This window comes from Zonotrichia leucophrys, chromosome 3 (assembly GCF_028769735.1).
Source record: "Zonotrichia leucophrys gambelii isolate GWCS_2022_RI chromosome 3, RI_Zleu_2.0, whole genome shotgun sequence".
In the NCBI taxonomy this organism is placed as follows: Eukaryota; Metazoa; Chordata; class Aves; order Passeriformes; family Passerellidae; genus Zonotrichia; species Zonotrichia leucophrys.
In genome coordinates, this window is record NC_088172.1 from 36,872,322 (window position 1) to 36,892,118 (window position 19,797).

General features: G+C 37.3%; 1 protein-coding gene across 1 annotated transcript in view; it reads right to left on the reverse strand.

Annotated features, from left to right (window-relative positions):
• Nucleotides 1–19,797, reverse strand: part of CD2AP (CD2 associated protein) — a 76,208-nt gene that overhangs the window by 3,620 nt on the left and 52,791 nt on the right. The window contains exons 8-16 of the mRNA XM_064707819.1: nucleotides 18,186–18,277; nucleotides 16,523–16,627; nucleotides 14,153–14,189; nucleotides 13,728–13,790; nucleotides 10,251–10,410; nucleotides 8,289–8,431; nucleotides 2,142–2,257; nucleotides 1,241–1,327; nucleotides 434–618 (exon numbers count right to left, since the gene is read on the reverse strand). Coding sequence (XP_064563889.1) covers nucleotides 434–618; nucleotides 1,241–1,327; nucleotides 2,142–2,257; nucleotides 8,289–8,431; nucleotides 10,251–10,410; nucleotides 13,728–13,790; nucleotides 14,153–14,189; nucleotides 16,523–16,627; nucleotides 18,186–18,277 — 988 coding nt within the window. The remainder of the gene's footprint in view (nucleotides 1–433; nucleotides 619–1,240; nucleotides 1,328–2,141; nucleotides 2,258–8,288; nucleotides 8,432–10,250; nucleotides 10,411–13,727; nucleotides 13,791–14,152; nucleotides 14,190–16,522; nucleotides 16,628–18,185; nucleotides 18,278–19,797) is intronic.

Consider the following 19,797-nt stretch of genomic DNA (forward strand, 5'->3'; position numbering starts at 1 on the left):
TAAAATAACCTAAAATAACATGGCTACTTCTACACAGAGAATAAATTAAAATATAAGTAATGTCAATACTGCACACACTTGTGCACAGTGTTACGCAAGGCCTGCACCATGTATTTATGTCATTACTACAGAAAATTAACTACTTTTCCTTACAAAGAAAGCACAAACTGTTCAATAAATACTTTCAAAAAGATGTAATGGATGCAGGAGTGCCAAGTAGGAGGGAAAAAATATGTACAAATTTCAAAAATACTCTGACATCAAATTTGCATGTATTCAGGACATTTAGTAAGATTAACTTAAATAGAAAAGACCTGAATTTATGTATTAATATGTTATTAGCATAGAATAGCTCTCATTTTAAAGTCTGGCATTGAAGACATTTATAAGATGTCTATATAACCCCTTGCAGACTGACAAAGGAAATATTTACCCATGCTCTTTCTTCAGGGCATCTACTAAACCCATTAAATCATTAATCTGAGTCCTGAGCTCTTCCACAGAAATTTTTTCCTCATGTGTTTCTCCTTTCAGTTGGAGGTCTCCAGGTAAAAAGTCGAGTATGACAGAGCTTGGTCTCTGAGATGAAGGTGGAATCAGTGGGCTGAATGCAGATGGCTAAAAAATAAATTGGCAGAAAGGTAAGAAGTGAAATCTTTATGAACTGAATGCTTACAGCACACAGGTTGTACCAGGATGGGAGCTAAATGTGCATAAATTCCCTTAATTTTCTACCTAAAAGGTAAAAAAAAAGTCCAGTTTGAATGGATTACTGGAGTATGTGAGATAGTTACTTTCTACAGCTCTTAATTCAGGATGTACCTGAGAGTCCTGTAGTCACTAAAGAAAGTACTTACACTTCAGTCCTCACTCTTCACTTTAAAAAAAAGTGATTTAATGGATTCCACTGGATCATTTTGCACAAACTTTTGTGCACTCTGCTGATCTGCTCAGTTATTCTGCCTGTCAGGAGACTGAAGGCAGAGCAGATATGGAACTTATTTGGGAAATACCACCTGATACAGCAGCTCTCACCAGAACTCATGCACTTTGTAAGTATAAATGAACTTCAATACTAAATTTCTTACTATGACCTTTATACTAAATGACTGAGCTCACTTGAACTCAACTACCAGCACTGGCATTCAGATGGTTTCATGAACCTGTACTGGAAATGCAAACAGGATGAACAGAACACCAAGCTGCCTGGTACTCCTCTGGCTCCTTGGTAGCATCATACCTTCTTTGTTTCAACTGGCTTTGGTTTGGCACTTTCTTCTTCTTTCTGCACCTTCAAAATTTTTTCTGGACCCACATTTTGACTTGCCTGGTAAACCATTCATGAGGAATGAAAAAGTTTTCAGAATTAAAAACAACAAAGATTAAAAGTAAATTAAAAAAAATTAGACTTTCATGTGTTTCTAAAAATGAAATAGTAAAGGGGAAAACCAAGTAACAACAGTTAAATTGCTACACTATCAAACTTTTCTATCCCTGACAGTCAGAACTTTCCTTCCCCACAATGAGCTGAACTTAAATCAAACACAGGAATCTTGGGCAGGATTTTCAAGCATATTTGCAATCCTTAAGTCTGTGACACTTCTGGGAGCCTGTAGGTGCTTCCACAAAACACAAATGTGCAGTAACTGTAGATGGTAACTGGCACAACTATGCAACATATCCAGTGAGAAAAACTGATTTCAAGGACTCTGCACCACCTGCTTCTCATGATCTGCCAACCTCACATCAGCACTAAGATCACAACCCTCACGTTACAGCAGCATTAAATTACAAATTTATAGTGGCCAATTGCCAAAGTCACTACAGACAGTTTCAGAGCCGTGTGTATGTACAACACCTACTGCACCATCAGTGAGGCCAGAAGAGCAGAGCACTTCCTGCAGCAAAACCCCATGGAACAGAAACACTCCTTCAGCTGCAACACAGTTCCAGTTGTTTCTCTTACATTCACTTCCCTTCTGGGAATGGATCTCCCTGCACACAAAACCTACAGGAAATGAACTCCTGCAGCATTTTGCCCTTCAGGTAAATGGCTCAAAAGACTGTTCCCCAATGTAGTCCTGTTTCCTGGGAAGCCAGTTTTTAGTTCCCTACTAGGAGAACACCCCCAAAATACTCACAGGACTACTGCTATTGAAACGGGAAGGCAGCCTCCTACCAGGCATCTTGGGCCGGTTCGCAGTCGGGTGTGACAGATTATCTGAGGTAGCTATGACATCATCAAAGCTTAACAGATCTACAAAAAGAGGAAAGCAGAGACCACCATCAAGACCAGAAAGTTTTGCTGTGTTCTTTTTATCACTTTTTTTTTTACTTAAAACACAAAAAAAAATTATCAGAATTCTTGTTATTTTGAGGATTTTCAGCATATACAACACATGAGGTATCTGAAACAATAGCATGACTTTGACATATCTGGAAAACTCTATTTTCCCCCTTGAAAAAAGATAAGAGTTAATTCAACTAGGACTTAAATTCAAGTCAATTTGTGTGAACAGAAGAAATGCTCTAGCAACATGGCAGCCTCTGCAGAATATATTTATTACTTTTTCTAAGAACTGCCATATTCAACTACTTAAGAGTATATTTTCTTGTCACTGAACTTGACTTCTTATCACATGAAAAGCATGAAAATGCAAGTTTAGTGACTAAGACAAAAATAAAAGCAAAATGGTAAATTACATACTGGCGTACTCCACACATTGGGGAAAGTTAACAAGACATTAACTGCAACTACATCTGTGCAGGGTAGTTTTTTTCATGTTCAGTAGCTACAGATAATACACAACTTCATAAAGACTTTAATAAAACACTTCAAAACTCCTCTCTTGTACTTTATTCAATCACACAGATCTCTTTGCTCATTACGCTCTTTATGCTCACACCTCTAGGAAAACTCTCTCTGTCAGATCAGCAGAAATTCTTTACATCCTCTGGGAACAGGCAACTTCAGGAAAAAGGTTGATAATAGAAGAACTGACCACAACTAGTCTTAGTAAAGTAGGTATTTCACCTAAGTAACAACAGTACTTGGCCTTTTCTCCACAAAAATAAATATACTTACCTGGCCACAGATGTTTTGTGAGATTGAGTGGTGGTTTTTATTTAAGCATTGACATAAGATCACAGTTATTATATATCATTTACAACCCAAATACATGACTTAGTTTATAGACTAAAGTCTACAGACTAACTTAAATATCACACAGTACTTACTACAGGCACCATAAACAACATTCAAGACTTTGGGTTTGATTTTTTTCATGACCTCTGATTCTTACTTGACATTATGATTTAGCAAATAGAACCTATGATATGTCTTTTCCTGCATTCCCATTAAAGGTCAGATAAGAAAAAAGCCTTGGGTACACTGAGCCAGACCATTCATACTCCTTCAGTGTCTGGATGTCTTAAAATCATCTGATTAACCCAAGTTTTACTCACACATTGTCAAAGTTATTTTCTACCTTTAGGTACTAAGTAGGTACTAAGTTTTCCACTGAATGTTTTAATTGATTTTAATGTGTTCTCTGCATTAATATCCTTGAAGGCCTTAGAACATTCAGCTCCTTTGGACAGCCCTGACCAGACCGACTTCATCACCCATTCCTTTATACCACGGTTACCAATCAGTTTTGCTGCTTTTTACTTCTATTCAAGAGAATGTCAAGAAAGTCTTGTGTAAGCATGCAATCACACCGGCAGTTAAACAAGCAGGGGAGAAAAAAAAAAAAGAAAGAAGAAACAGAAGAGTGATGAATGGCAAGCAGCTGACGGAAAAAGAGGATGAGGGAGAAATAAATGAAAAGGGACTTCTGTTCCAGTCTGTGTCAATAAAATATTTCCTTTAATACACTGCAAGCAACAGTGACCATGGAGTCATTGCATGGTCTTTACTCAATTCTCAGTAATCCCAGAGTACAAAGCTGTCACAATCACACAGGGGTTTGGGCTGCAAGAGACCTTAAAGATCCCCCTGGTTCGAGCCCCTGCCATGGGCAGGGACACCTTCCCCTAGACCAGGCTGCCAAAGGGCAAATTAGTATTTATGTTAGTTAGGTATCATTACAAAGGTAACAAGAAAAACTTTTATGTCTTTTTCCCCTCATCTCACTAATTTCTCACTTTAAATGATCCTTCTTTTGTCATTCTACAGAAATGACAAATCATTTTGCAAGAAATTTAAGTAAAAATTATAAATTTAGTTGCTATTATGATTGTAATGCCAGTCCTGTCTCCATGAACAGTAAACATGAGGCATATTAAACGTAAGTTTGAAAAAAAAAAACACACATTATTTGACAAGGCTTGAAGACTGCTAGAGTCCTGAACTGTGTACTATTTAAATATAGATAGTGGGATGTTACAAAAACCAAGGACTTATCCCACATTTCTAACATCTTCTAAAGGAATTTGTTACACCTGAGAGAATTGTTCAACATTAAGATTTTGCCAGCAGATTCCAGTCAGAGAGAATTCTGACTCTACCTGAATTTTTGTTTTTACTTTTCCAATTTATTGCTTTGGTATAGGGAAGAAATTAAAACACAGGTTGGTGGAGATTGGGGTTTGGGCTTTTTGGTGGTGGTGGTGGTAGGCTGATTGGTTTTACTGTGGGCTTAGGGGGTTTACTGATGAAATCCATTGAAAGTTCACAGTCTACACCCATGTCAATCAATAAAATGATTTATCAAATAGGACTCTTACAGACAGCCTGTCAGCAATTGTTAAAGGAAATCCCATCATAGTGCCAAAAGAGCAATACCACACATCTGGTGATAATCTGGGTCAAAAAAAGGAGTTTCTGACTGAGCAAGAGCACCTTTCTAAGAAGATGAACTAAGCCTAAAGTTACATAGCATGGACTATTAGAAATGTTTCTTCCACAAGCTTACCACAGATCTACCACAGAGCTGTTAGGAGCTTTAACAGGCACAAATAATGAGAGGCTTTGTTAAGATTTGTGAATGTTTCAAGTGTATTCATAGCAGCTTGTCTTAAAAAGCCTTCACAAAAAGAAGCAAAGCTGAAAGGTGGCTGAATAAATCATGGTTCCACCATCTCACATGGCCGGGGTTTAGATACCTATGATACAAGTGAAATGCATCCAATATTTTAGAAAATAAGAACTCACATTAATCTGTGGAGTAAAAAGATGCCATCCTTTCTAATATTACTCATCTTGCTGAGATTTCCCCCCAGAAATTCAGGGCACAGCTATAAGCTATAAAATATTTAAGCGCCCAGAAGCTTCATGACTGTGTTATTTGTGTGTACAGAATGATAAAGCCATTCAACCTACATACACCAGATGTACTAAAGGTACTGGTCATATTTCACTACAAACACAAAGTTTGGTTTATCAACAGCTCAACTATAATTTTTTTCTTACTTTTAGTCCCCACCAGTTCCTAAAGGAAAAGCCTACTTAAAATAACTTCTTTAACAGCTAAGGAAAACAGGCATTCAAACAAAAAAAAGTGCATTTTTAATAGAAACCCCAAAATTTTAGTACCAATAATTGCAACTGAAAACCACATTCACGATGTTAGGAAGAGGATGTGTATGGAATAAAGCATTTGGATTTCCTTAGAGATTGTTATCTTACCAAAATGGAGAAGGGTAGGGTAATTTCCTGACACGTAAGAAGGGAAACATGGCAAACAGGATAGGAAACAAAATCTGGAAAGAAAAGTCAAGGAGAGGAATGTCTAGAAAAAGATTCTGAACAAAAAAATTATTTTACAAAGCAGGAAAAAGAAACATTTGTAGAAGAAACAGAATTGCTTTACATGTTCAGCATGCCAGCATTACAGCTTTAGTCTTTTACGTACTTGATTCTAATCAAACAGAGAAACATTTATGCAATTTTTCAATTAAAACTTCAAGAGGAGTTATTTCAATGTGATCAATGTTTCTAAACGGTTCTGATTATTTGTCCTTATCTGACGGCTGGTGACAATTTTGGCATGGGGTGGGTTGGTTTTTTCATAACAGAATATTTACAGCTTCTTACGCTGAACTGAAAATGGCTCAAACTAAACTTCACTTCATGGTCAAACTATGTTGCAAAAAAACCAGGACCCATATTAAAAAAAAAAAATCCTATAAATTCATCAATTCACCTACCCCATGATCATAATCTGAAGACAAGGGGAAGAAATAACTCTGGTAAAGCAGTTGCCAGCCCCAGCCATCCATTTTCCCTCATCTTTTATTAATACCTGTTCTAGTTATTGTAAGGTTAAACAGTCTTTATAAGAGAAATTATATAAGGACCTAACATTTTTATTTTTTTTTAATATAGACTGGGCTGCACAGGGTATTATGTCTTTAGCAGCACCGCATGTAGAGAATTAGAGCATGAGATTCATTACATTTTACTGGCAGGAGTTTGGATCAGTCCCTTTTCACAAGAGCAGTAGAACTGACTTATGCAGATTGTTTTAAGGAATGCCAGTTTGACAAAACAGAGGATTTCTGAAACCTTCCTTCAACTGCAGCTCCTTGACCCTTCTCAGTGCTGCAGCCCCACATGAACTGCCTGAGCCTCCTCTGCTTGCTGTGCACCAAACGCAACTGAACTGAACATTGTGTACCCCTGGGCCCTGCCTAGGTATTAAAATTTTTAATTTCTCCAGAAGCCTGTAAAAACTTATGTTAGAAAAAAAAAATTCTTTTTTTTTTAATCAATCTGTGCAAAATTATTCTTTTTCTATTTCAGAATATTCTGAGTTGCAGTATATACATGAACACCTGACAACACAGCTATTATGTTGCCACTTTGGTTATTAAAGATTTCAAGGTAACTGAATGTAAAGGAAAAAAATATATATTCCAGATGTTTTCATGGGGAGTTTTTCCTGAGTTTAAATGATACTATGCTATACAGTAATACATCAAACACAACCCTAGAGATAATCATAGAATTTATTACCCTAATTAGAAAGCTGATAATCATAGAATGGCTTGGGTTGGAAGGGAACTTCAAGATCTTCACCTTCCACTATTCCAGGCTGCTCCTAGCCCCATCCAACCTGACCTTGGACTCTTCCAGGGATGGGACAGCCACAACTTCTCTGGGCAACCTGTGCCAGGGTCTTACCACCCCCATATTAAAGAATTTTTTTCTACAATCTAACTTGAGTAGCATAACTTCTGTATTAGAGACATACATGAATTAACCTTTCCTCATATAAAGCATTTACACTTAAAAAGCATATTTTAACATGCTCAATGAAAAAAAGTCAGGAGTATTCTTTTCCATTCCTTAACTGCTTCAGTTCTTTCAACCCATTATTTTTATCTTCCAGATGAATTTATCATACTTTTGACCAACTATTCTACAACTAGAATATTGTAATTTGCCTTAAAAATAAACATATTTATACTATTTTTAAATTTGCTATTACTGAAATCTTTTCTGAGACAAAAAGTTGCATTTGAGATATGCAAGATGGACACTGCAGGTATAATTCACTACAGCTTTTTCTGAAGTGGTTAAATCATTAAAATATAAATAATTTAAGAGTTTAGAAAAATATGCCCACAGCAGCTGATCTCTGCCTAAGTGACACACAGAGGTCTGGTATCTGTTGCACTGTCAGTCTAGTGCTAATGGTATCAATACAGTAGTTCAGAGGTTCTGATCATTAAATGTGAGTGCTTTAACCACTATCAAGGGTTTTACTGAATATATTTAAAATTAAGGAGATGCCAGGTTTGGCTCAAGGTGCTTTAAGCAAAGCCATAAGCATGTATTCAAATGTACAATGCTCCATGCTTTTCTAAGGTCCCAATTTAAGGTATGATAAAGTCAAAATCTAGAATAGCTCTGAACTAAATCGCAGGAGGCCAAAGGTAATGGCATTACCAAGAATTCTGAAGTTAGCTAGAAAAGCAGTTATCTGACTTGCAAAAGCAGAACAAATTGAACCAGCCATTAAGAAAACAACTTCATAAAAACTCAAGATGAAGTGGCAGCAAAAAAAGCAAGCTTACAAATTAGAAGGACAAACCATTATCTCTGTCTCCCTTCCTACCCACTGTTCCAACCCAGAGCTCAGCAGCTACCTGCAAATACCCTGCTGACATCTGCTCATCCCCTCCTGACTCTTACCTTCAGCTGTCTCCAGCACTTCTAAAAAAATACACAGGCATGAATGCACTCAGTGGCATTTTGAGTAAATCACTCAAAAAGCTTATTCCAGCCCTGTAAAACACAGCAATCCAAACAGAAAGGCACAAAAGAATATTTCTTTTCTTACCTGATTCTTTAGAGCTCTTTACCACAAGTGAATCTACCTCTACTGATTTTGGTCTGAGTGGCAATGGTTCAGAGTCTAACTTTGGTTTTGGTACTGGCTCAACTTCAGATTTCGGTCGAAGAGTAACAACTTCTCCATTAGTTCTGTGGTAAGGAAAAAAAACAAAACAAAACCTGCCTAGTCAAGAGATGAAATAGTTTAAAAGGGAAAAATACCAAGAATTAGAAGCAAACTGAAAAATTATGGTAGATTTTATCACTTTCTAAAGCCTTGTTTTAAAATCAAGGCTTCTGGAGATCAATTCTACTCCTATGAAAACCAATTTTTCTGCTCCATCTCTTGCTAGTTGCTAGATGTGCACAAAACCCATGTGAAAATAATCCAGAACTTCTAGGACACACTTTGGCATTTCAGTTCAAAATATTACATTTCAAACAACAGGTGAGCTAAATAATATTTTCACTAATACCTCTTGAAATAATTCAGAAAGTAACCCCTTGACATGAAAGAAAATTTCCTGTACAGGAAAAAGGGCTGACAAGAACAAGGTATTTCTTGCTGGATATGGAAAAAGCCACCTTGCAGCTTTTGTTCTACTATGCATTCCTTCCATATCTGCTCACATCATTCACAGACAACAAAAACCCCAAGAACAACAAGGAAAAAAATCCAAAATAGTGCAACCCCCACCAAAATAAATAAAAAATAATAGAAAACATTTTCCTTTACAGTTCTTGCCATCACAAACCCATGCTGACCAGGCCTGATTATCTGGTTGGCCTGTACATGTCATATATAAACTGTGCCCCTTTCATTATTTCACCTCCCAAAGTCTGTAAAAGTTTTATTGCAGTAGAAAAAGAGATAGCAGCCTGATCTTCCTAAAACAATGCTAAACACTTTCAGACATGTAAATATCTCTAAGATTTAAAGGTTTCAATTATCAAGGCCCACAGCTTACTACAGACCTCTATTTAACTGCACATGTGCATCCCTTTAGAACAACAATTATTTTCTAAGCTGGAAAACAATATGACTTGTGGTTTTAAAGAAATAATCTTTACTTGGGAAAGCCTCCAAAATACCAAGTGAATATAACATAATTCTATATGGAAAAGTTATTTAAGGTGCAAGCTCTTTGATATAGCAGCTTTATTTGCACAAGGCCAAGTGTAGCACAACCTCACTTTCTCATGGTTATTTCAAGCCAACATCCCAAAGGGACAGTTACCAGTCAGTTGTTGGTTTACACTTCTGGGTAAGGGCCTAGCAACTGCTGCAGTGGAGACAGAAAGGAAAATTCCGTGTGTGGGAGACTGTATGGATGCAAAATTAGTTATAGTGGAAGTTTCAAACTCATGAGGAAAGAAAAATTAAGTGGATCTAGAAGAAGTATTTGTATCTATTTATCCAGTAACTCAAGGGAGAAGGCTCAAGAGTAGAGAATGTGAATGTGGTTCTGTAGTAAGTGCTCCCTTCCCCAGGAGCAGACACGAGTACCACAGTGAGTACCTTTAGCAGAGGTACCTGTGCTCAGTTCTTCCTTTCCATCTATCTTACTCTATGCAAAGTGTTCAAGCCTTGAACACTGAGGCAGCTCAAATTTTCAGGGATTTTTTTCAACACAGTAATAATTCTCAAGGGCCATGCCCACATTCTTTTATTCCACCATGTTACTGTAGCTACAGCAGCAATCAGATGAGCAATTTCATCTGCAGCATGGTCAGTTATACTCTAATGCTGACTCTGAGATGGATTCAATGTCTCAAAGGATTTGAAAAGCCTAAATTCACCTTCATAAAGACTTGGAGAACTAAGACAATGGTAGGCATAAGGCAAAACTTATCCTTGCATCCTTTTCACCCTTAAAGCACACATTTCTTCCCAACTCATCCATGAGGGAAGATCAAACAACAAATCAAACTGAATATACTTGGTGCCTGCAGTTTCAGTGATACTGACTTGGATGCAGATGATGGCAAACCAGGTTTGTCTGGACGTTTTGGGTGCAGGAGCCCTGCTCTCAGTAGGCTGTTGGTCTTGCTTGGAGGAATCGGCTTCTTGGGTGGTACTTGAGGAGCTTGTGGCTTCAAAGGCTTCTGATCCAAAGCTCCTTTTTCATCTGACAAAGGAAGTCACATTTTAAAAACTCCACATTGTCTAGAATTCTTACACCACTAATCAGTTAGAAAGCGCTTGCTGTCAGAAATGCCTTCTCTGAAGATCAAAATGAAAAATACATATGCAAGTGTCTTAAATGACACCTTATCAAAACACACAAATTACTTACCTGAGCTCAAAAAGATTTATCAAAAGAGTAAGATAAATCTTGCTACTGACATGAGACAATAGTAATAAATTATGGACTCACATTATTGCACTGAAAATGACAGCTAAGAATCAAAAATCTATGTACTGCTTTGTCTTTTCTACAAATTCATTTGATTTTCTATGAAAGAGGTAGGGATTTTTATTTTTTTGTAACTAGACTTCTTACACACACAAACAGCATAATTTATCTATGGACAAAGGGGAGGAGAGAAATGAATTTTTATCTGAATAGCTGAATTTATTTTATCTCAAGTCTGCCTTCCTACAAAGAGATGGAAATTAGGTATGAATAATACTGGAAAAAAAAAAAAAAAAAACCACCAAAAAACGCCCCCTATTTATCTGTTTAATGACTACATGATCTAACTGAATCCTGTCCAGAGGAGCTGGCATACAACATACAGGACACTGAAAAATTCAAGCTGCCTTACAAGCAATAGTTGAATAGGTTTGAACCATGTGGCCTAACTCTACCCTGCTGGATTAGCCAGAGCAAACCTTCTACTTTTCCCTGTGAAACCATGTCACAATTCAGTATACACTAAGTACTGAATATTCTAAAAAATAATTGTTAGGTTACAGCAAAGGGTTACAATTCTTTACAGTTACTGCCCTTATAGGGCAGTAAATCAGTAAACTGGGATGGAGAGAGTGACCTTCAGCTTTGATTCTCCCCATCCTCCCCTTCTGCAATTTGCTTTTAACCAAGTATCGATCTGGTGTAAATTGTTTATATATGCTGTGGACCTGGGAGCAGGGGCTGGGTATTTGCTTCAGCTCCATGCCAGCAAAGTGCCTGAACTGCCAGGTCTAGGACTGATTTCCCTTTGGATAAGTCCTGCAGCCACTGAGCACCCTCCAACCCCAAAACAGGAAGAAACCAACGTACTTTCACAGGAGTATTGGGAAGCAAACAGATCCTAGAGACACCTCTGCCAAAAGCATTGCTCAGGGGCAGAACTGCTTCCTGCTTTGGGACACTTGAACACCAGGAGGAGAAACGAGCCAAAACAAACTGGCTGCCATCTCCCTGCAGTGCCTCAGCATGGAGCTAAGAGCACAGGATGCTGAAGCGGTGGAAGGATTTGCCACACGGTGGGGCTGCCTGCCCTGTGAAAAGCAGCACATCGGCAGCAGCAGCCACTCCTGCCTCCCCACCCAAACACCCAACACCAGCCAGCACTAACTGCAGATCAATTGGCTTTATTGAAGCTGTGCTCAGCACAAGTTGAGAATTTGCTTTTAAGAGAGTTCATAAACAGGGCAGAAAAAAAATGCTGTCATCAAACCCTATTCCTGAACTCTCATCTGTCAGTTCTCCTTTCTAATACTCCCACTCAGAATCTGAATATAAAAAATGTCTATAGCTAAGTGGAGTAAGCTAATACCAAAGGCCAAGGTTCACCATGAACACAGAAATTGGGCATTTCTGCTGGACAAATGACATGTCTTTTTTGGATTTTGCTTCTCAATGAAAAAGAATGTTGGCTAAAAATAAATTAAGGTCAAAAATAAATTAAGGTTAGTAATGGAAATAGAAAATAGAAATCTGAAGACATTTACACTGGAAAAAAATTTCTACATGATAGACACCACTAAGTGCCCTTCCCTATAAATACAGAAACACTCACAGAAATTCTAATTTTTGATCAATATTTGATTGCAATTAAAGACAGATTAGTCTCCCAATAGGCATAAAAAATGACATGGTTTGATAGCTTCTGATTAGAGCTGCTCAATTAATATTTTTTTTTTGAGAACTAGTTACAGAACAATTTCATACTAAATGGATTCAATTACTAGTATTAACAGGGCTATTTTTCCACAATTCCAACTGCACTGATAAATGGGTATATCATCCAGTAAAACACTAGTGCTATCTAAAAAACTAATTCTTATGACCTGATCTGCAATTGAATCCTTAAGAAATTTTTCCTCCTTCATTTCCTGTAGCTCAGTAAAGAAGAGTTCTCTATCTTATGTAATTTTGTAATAGATTTCACATTCTTATGTTTTTTGGATGGTGTCACTCAATATTTTTGCCTATATTCCTCCATGAACAGTTGAGCTCAGCTATGCAAAGATTAATACTTTAGTCCAAACAGAACCAGTTTAAAATTAAACTGGTTACAGTTTACAAGTATTTAAAAGGAGCCAGGAGATGAACATTTCTGGAATCATGCAGTTGATCTTAATTCACATCTGAAGACACTGCTCCAACAGATAAAAATTACTGTTTGCTCACATACAGAACAAACAGAACTGATTTAACAAGAGTTTTTCATATTTAATACCTGAGAGAGTGCCTTGTTAAAATGGGGGTTATAAAAACTGCCCAAGGAAGCCAAGAAACCCCTCAGGAGCCACACTGGTAGAAATACTGGTCAGCCACAGTTCTCCATTCACAGGACAGAGTGGTTTTGTAATTTGGTTAAGCTGCAGGATTTCTTCTGCAAGGCCCAACCAACCAACACATTTGTTTAAGCTTCTCACTTTAAAACACAATCAAACATTTTCACTTGGCAAGTTTTTTCAATCATGGAAAGAAGCCTTTTAGAATCTGTCTAGGTGAGAACAGTAGCTTTGCCTCTGGAAAAGGGCATCCTTTAAATTTTAAGAATAAAGTAGTAAATGTCTCCAAATTCAATGGACCTTGAAAATATGGAATATAGCAAGAATTAACAGGATAAGAAATCTCCATGTCTGAGACTGTAGCATCTATCTAAGGAGTCTTGTATCTGTTCTGTGTAGCTCTTTCAAAATACTTTTGACCAGACTGATTTTTGCAGCAGTTGACCTTTGCCTTTCTAATAACTTACTCCTGCTGCTCAAAACTGCAGCCACTGTCACAGAACTACACCTTCAGGAATTTAACAGCTACTATGTTACTGTGTAATACAATAACCAATCTTCAGAATGTCATGTAATAACAAGAAATAAACATTTTAATAGAGTTTAGCAGTTTCTGTAACCACTCCAAAGACATTTTTGTAACATCACAGATATGACAGCTTCAGTAGATGGTATCAAAGGAGTTTGTATGATGGTTCCTGAACAGAGACCCTATTGCCAGAGCAGCCAAGTCACTATGAAGAAAACTGTCCTTACCTTTTTCTTCTGGCCTCAAAGAAAGGAATTTCTTCTCTCCACCTGGCAATTCAGGTCTTGAAGCTGAATGCAAATGCAAACCACAGACATTTTTCAAAGAGCTTTAATTATCTTGGTCCCTAACTAAAAATAAGACTAATGCCAAGTTGTGTCTTCTCTTTTGCAAGGACTGTAATACTGTTTATAAACACTCACTTGAGCCCAAAAATGGTGAGCCATTGTTAAAATGATTCCAAAGTAGGCTCCATCATAATTTTAAAAATATACAGCAACAGCAAAATATATAAAGTATTAAAAGTAAGCCTGAGGTGTGACTATGGCTGCATTACTAAGAAATAAAAAACTACTTCTAAATTTTCTTTTGAAGCCATACACTGCTTCTGCAATTTAGTATTTTCTCAGAACACCAGACATGTACTACATACCAGGACTTTTAACTGGAGGTGGAGGTTTCTTTGGCTTCTGCAAAATGAAGGGGAAAAACCAAAGTCAAACAAGCAAGCAAGCAGATATTCTCTGTATCCAAGACAGCCTCATTTGTGTTTTGTTTTGCATACTGTAATGTGGAGCTTGTTTACCAGCTGATTTCAAAGTATTTCACAAAGGAGGCAATCAATTCAGACAGGAAACACAAAGACCTGGAACAATTCCTCTGATATCTCCCAGACAACCAGTTATAAAAATTCAGGAACAAAATTCAGGTCTGTTGAAATTAAATCAGTGCTTCAGCAATGTGCATAAACAGAGGAGAAAAAACCCTAAATCCAGTAATTTCATCTTTTGTAGTCCAAAGAATTGCTCTGATCACACTCATTTTGATTTCAATATGTAAACCTCAATCTTAGTACAATACCAGTTAAAAGAGCAATCAGGTAATTTTTTGAACCAAAAATGTTCACTTTCACTAAAAACAGGTTTCTGAATTGAGTATCAGAGGAATGGCTTCCATTAACTGACTTTTAAATTAGTGTAACTGTAAGAAAAAACTAATGGATGCTGGCAGCATTTGTCTCAAAGACGGCAGTTACATCAAAAACATTGTTTTGAGCTCCCTTATCATTATATTTAAGTGAGAGAGATGGACAAACTATGCCAGCCATTAAAAATGTACAAAATATCACAATGCAACAGTTTGTACACTGAAATTACTATTTTGAAACAGTTACCCATCACTTTCTGATACACTTGAAAGCTGAATCTCTGTCCTGCTGAAAGGAGACTGGCACCTCCCAGGAGAGATCCCAACCACTCATCCTTGGAAAGTGGTTCATTAAATTGCTTTAGAAGAGGGGCCTTTCTGGTCGTACCAAGGACAAGATTCCCTGATAAAATGATACAAAAGCCTACAAACCCACTTGTTCTTCACACAGGTACTGCTGAAACCATACAGGCTCTGTGTAACACACCGCTCCAAAAACACCCTGCAGTGGGAATTTTTCAAACATTTGCTATGGATGGATTTCACTTCTGTGCCCCTACAGCTATTGAACAAGCCCTTTTTAATGCAATAAGATTTTATGCTAACATGTGAAATGCAACTAAGCAAGCAGGAGAAGCCATATTCAATTTCTTCCTCTGGTTTCAGAGGATACAAAAGCAAGTGTACCTAAGTAACAAGACTCTATTTTCTTTCTTCCCAAAAAAGTTACTACATTATCCAGCTGTGCAGCATTGCTGCCTGCACCAAAAACAATTAAACAGAGCTCAGCATCAACTTGCCATTATACAGTTCTGCTCTGTTTTTTCATGAAGTCAGTATCAAATAGCTGATTATGATCACCAGCCATCCAATGCCTTGAACCTGAAAGCTGCTCAGTGCAAGGTGAATCCCTGTGCTGAGACACTGCACACAAAGCAGAACAAAGGATCAAAGCAGGGAAATGCTGTTTAGGGTAAAAGAATGGTTCCCCCCTCCCTCTCAGTAGGAAACAACTCTATATTGTGAAATAGCCACCCTACCTACCCTCTTTTCTTGTATTTGATGGCATTTATGCCACCCTTGCACAGCTGAGAATCCATCTGTAAAGAAAATTCTGACTGGGGGTAGGTAGGTTTCTGTGTATGTGAGGCAACTCAGGATAAATGATAAATTAGCTCCTGATCTGGAGCTGAATCCATTCCACCTGGGGCTGATGTACATTTGGGAATTAAAACAACCATCTTTGCTACACAAATGTGACAGAACCAAAGCATCACACTAATCTCAACCAAAAAAAAAAAAACCATTGTAAAATGACCACCAAAATTATAAGATCTTTGAGAACAACATGAAAACATTAATTTCTACAAGTTAGTACACAAGATGGTGAAAAAACATTCCTAAATCCTACCCAAAAAACATCCTTCATATACTGCAGCCTACTGCAAGTTTTGACATGGAAAAATCCCAATCAGACCCAGAAGGGTCACTCAGCATTTTGTAATTACAGTTACTTAAGGACTTGAGTTGGAAAAAACCAACAGCTTATCTCCTTCCTAAACAGTAAGGGTTTAATTTAGTAATCAGTAACATGTAACACCATGCTTGCAGAACTACATCCTTTTCTTAAGGACCTGATCATCCTCATTAATTAGAGTTAATCTCAAAAAACATGCCTCACTTTAGTATTTATGGACAAGTTAAACACAAAGATTAATCTTTTCATCTTTCTTCTTTTATAAAACTAGGTCAAGATAAAGTTAAAACTGCCACAATTGTAATATTTTAAGAAGCATAATATGCTGTGACTTCTTTTATTCTCTGCATTTTCATTAATAGTTTTTTGTGATACTAAACAATAGGTGTAAGAACTTACAGGGAAGTCTTTATCAGACTCTTGTATTTGAACAGCAAAGTTATCTGGGAAGACTCCTTCTTTGCCATTGAGCTCTCCTCTCCACCAGCCTGGCTCTCCAGTGTCCTAAAACAAACAGCAGGTCATTTCAACCAGTATTTACCTCTTCCCCAGAATAGATACAGTTACACAACAGCTTCTTCCCTTTTACTCACAACAAAGTAATTGTTTGTCTGAAACTGGCCAACTTAACAAGGGGAAAGAGCTACAGATTGGATCAGGTTTGGTCAGGTTTTGTTTGTTTTCTAAAATGCAGGATGAAATTATATTACATCATATAAGATAAGGGTGTAAGGATAAGATCTGCAAAGGGAAGGAAAGTACATAAACCTAGTTAAGACCTAACACACAACATTTGATCTTCTCAGCTTCCTTGACCAGCAAGTTATTCAGTAAATACTCCAAATGTTATTGGCATGACGCACAATTCTACTAAATAAAAGTGATTCTGATGTGATGGATCAGCTCCACTGGTCTGAAAAAGGTGAAGAAGCAGAAGAATATACCCCCTGAGAGAAAAAATAACCACACTATGAGAAAATACAGTATTGGATAATTAATTCAGTGGCAGAGAACTCCATTACATGATGTCACTGGATGAAGGCCTCTGTCCATAACAGAAAGTATGATGTTATATTTTACCAGCATAAATAACAGCTTTCCCCTGTGCCTCAGTTCCAAAAAAAAAAAAAAAATCACAGAAACCTACAATGGTTTGGGTTGAAGGGACCTGAAGGATCACCCAGTTCAAACCCCCTGCCATGAGCAGGGATGCCACTCAGTCTGGACAACTCTTCTTAGCTCCACTTTGAACCAGTGTGTGTTTGGGATTAATTGGTTTAAAAAGACAGAGAGGCAAAAGATTGAATGGAGATGGGGCAAGGGTTGCTGTGTTTACAAAAGGGCTTCCATAACTACTCAATTCCACTGTACTTATGATCAATGATGCTCATAATAGCAATCACTTAATTCCATAGAACTAAAATTTTAATAAAGAAAAATGTGTTAAGTCTTCTTCTGCAATTGAGCAAAAGCTGAAGATTAAACGTTCCACTTTTTTAGGAAAGTCATTATTTCTTAATATAGGCATGCATATAAACTAACAAAAGTCTGCAGAATAGTGCAGGGAAATTAATTATGGATAGCTTTATTTTCTGTTTAGAATCATCTCTGCACCAAAATGATCTATCAAAAAGCTGCTTTCAGAATTCAACACAAATGAGAACATTCAACTAAGTAATCACGTTTCTCTTACAGACAGAAAGTACCACTAATTTCTGTCTGATTATTCTGAATCCCCAGGGAACAAGAACTGTTTCTGAAGGTAAAGGGGCTGTTTGAAAGCTTTTCCCATTTCCTCACTGAAAAGGCATTTGGCACTGAGTGTACACTGATCCCAATGGCCTTTGAAGAGCCCAAGATAACTCCCACTCTGGAACAATCTTTGAAGTCATCTGTATCTTCATCAAGTGCAGAAGCAAAGAGTTGACTCTCACATGAGAGGAATCAGTCTACAGGAATATCTGCTCTAGCAGACCCTCCTGCTTCTCAGTTCATGCACAACCTCCCAGTACAAAATTCGCCAAAGCCACACACATGGCCAGAGCAGACCCAGCTTTCTTACCTTACTGATTATTTGAATGATCTCGCCTTCTTTAAAGCTAAGTTCATCATTTGAGCCATCATAGGAAAATATTGTCCTGCAATATTCCTTGGCTGGAACAGAGGAGCACAATTAATCTGGATACCATGGGGAGTAACATTCCTTATAACAGCTCACGTATGCTGTCTGAAAGCTGAGAAATTCACACTATAATCACACTTTCCTTCTAGACCAGCCACCTGAGAATGATTTATGAATATTCAATGAAAGGAAAAATAAGATTATATACTTATTGAGCAAAGGAAATAGATCTTTGAGAAGGTAGAAGTATAAGCCCCAAAGCCTTTTTTTTCACAACTTAATTCAAGCACTCTGATTTCAGAGGGAGAAAAGAGGCATTAAAAGTGTAACAGTTAAAACTGTAACAGCACATCTACCCCCCCCCAACAGCATTTATATATTCAATTCTGAGCTACTTTACACAGAAATGATTTCAAGCTTATTAGAGTTTTTATGTATTTTCTCAAAATTGATCTAAATTTCAAATTTGTAGTCCTAATTAAATACAGGCAGCTATCTTCAACATCCTTTATTAAGTGACATCCCTTATTAACATGTACAGCTACAGAAATTTCAGGCAGCAGACTTCAGAAATTGTGCAGTGAAACCAAGTAACTAAAGCAAAGGCATTCCTTGGCTAAGCACCTGAAACCAGAGCTCATCTGAGCCATCAACTCTCGGCCACAGCCTCTTCTGCAAAAGCAGAAAGAATAATTCTTTTCTTTCCATTTGGAACAGTTCAAAACTAATCCATTTTGAATTGTGGTAACAATTGAAAAGGCAAGAGGATTTGTTTTCCTTTCCCAGACTGGCACAAAAACAACAATGAGAAAGGCCAAAATACATAAACATAGACTTTTTACCCCCAGCACATTTTAAACAATTTAGCAGCTAAAAAGGTTGTATTTCTGTATCTGACACACTAAGAAAGAGGAAGCAAACAAAAAAGGACTCTTTAGCTGCTGCCATAACCTATCAGGTGTTTGGCACTGACAGCACAATGAGCAGCTGCTTCACCCTCCAGTTAGAGCAGCACAACATCAAGTCACAGAATCACAGAATCCTCTGCAATTCTTAATGATAGCTTTTGCTGGGTGCCAGGAGAATAAATCAGTTGCAGTCAAACCTTTTTGCTGTTGTGTTTTGTTTATTTAAGACACACATCTTTAGTTTAAAAATGCACAAACTGTATTCACAAAGAAAAAGGAGTAATAAACACTATGTTAAAATGCCAAGTATGCCAAGCTTAAATAGATAATATATATAGATTTTGTATCCTAACATAACTGGAGGAAAGAGGGATCAAATTGCGATTATTATACTTTTTAAAGAAAATATTTTTATATCCTTGCACTGGAGGCCAAAACAAACTTCCAAAACCAGAAGAGCCTCACTGCAAAATAAGCCAACCTAGCCTAAACATTTCAGAGATCTGTGTTTATCTGCTAAGAGATGAACACAGTTTATTTTAAAACCTGGTCTCTCAAAACTGAGGGTGAGACACATCAACTACACTATGGTCTATATTTAAATAAAACACTAAGGAAGAGAAATAAGCCTAAGGTTTAAGAGG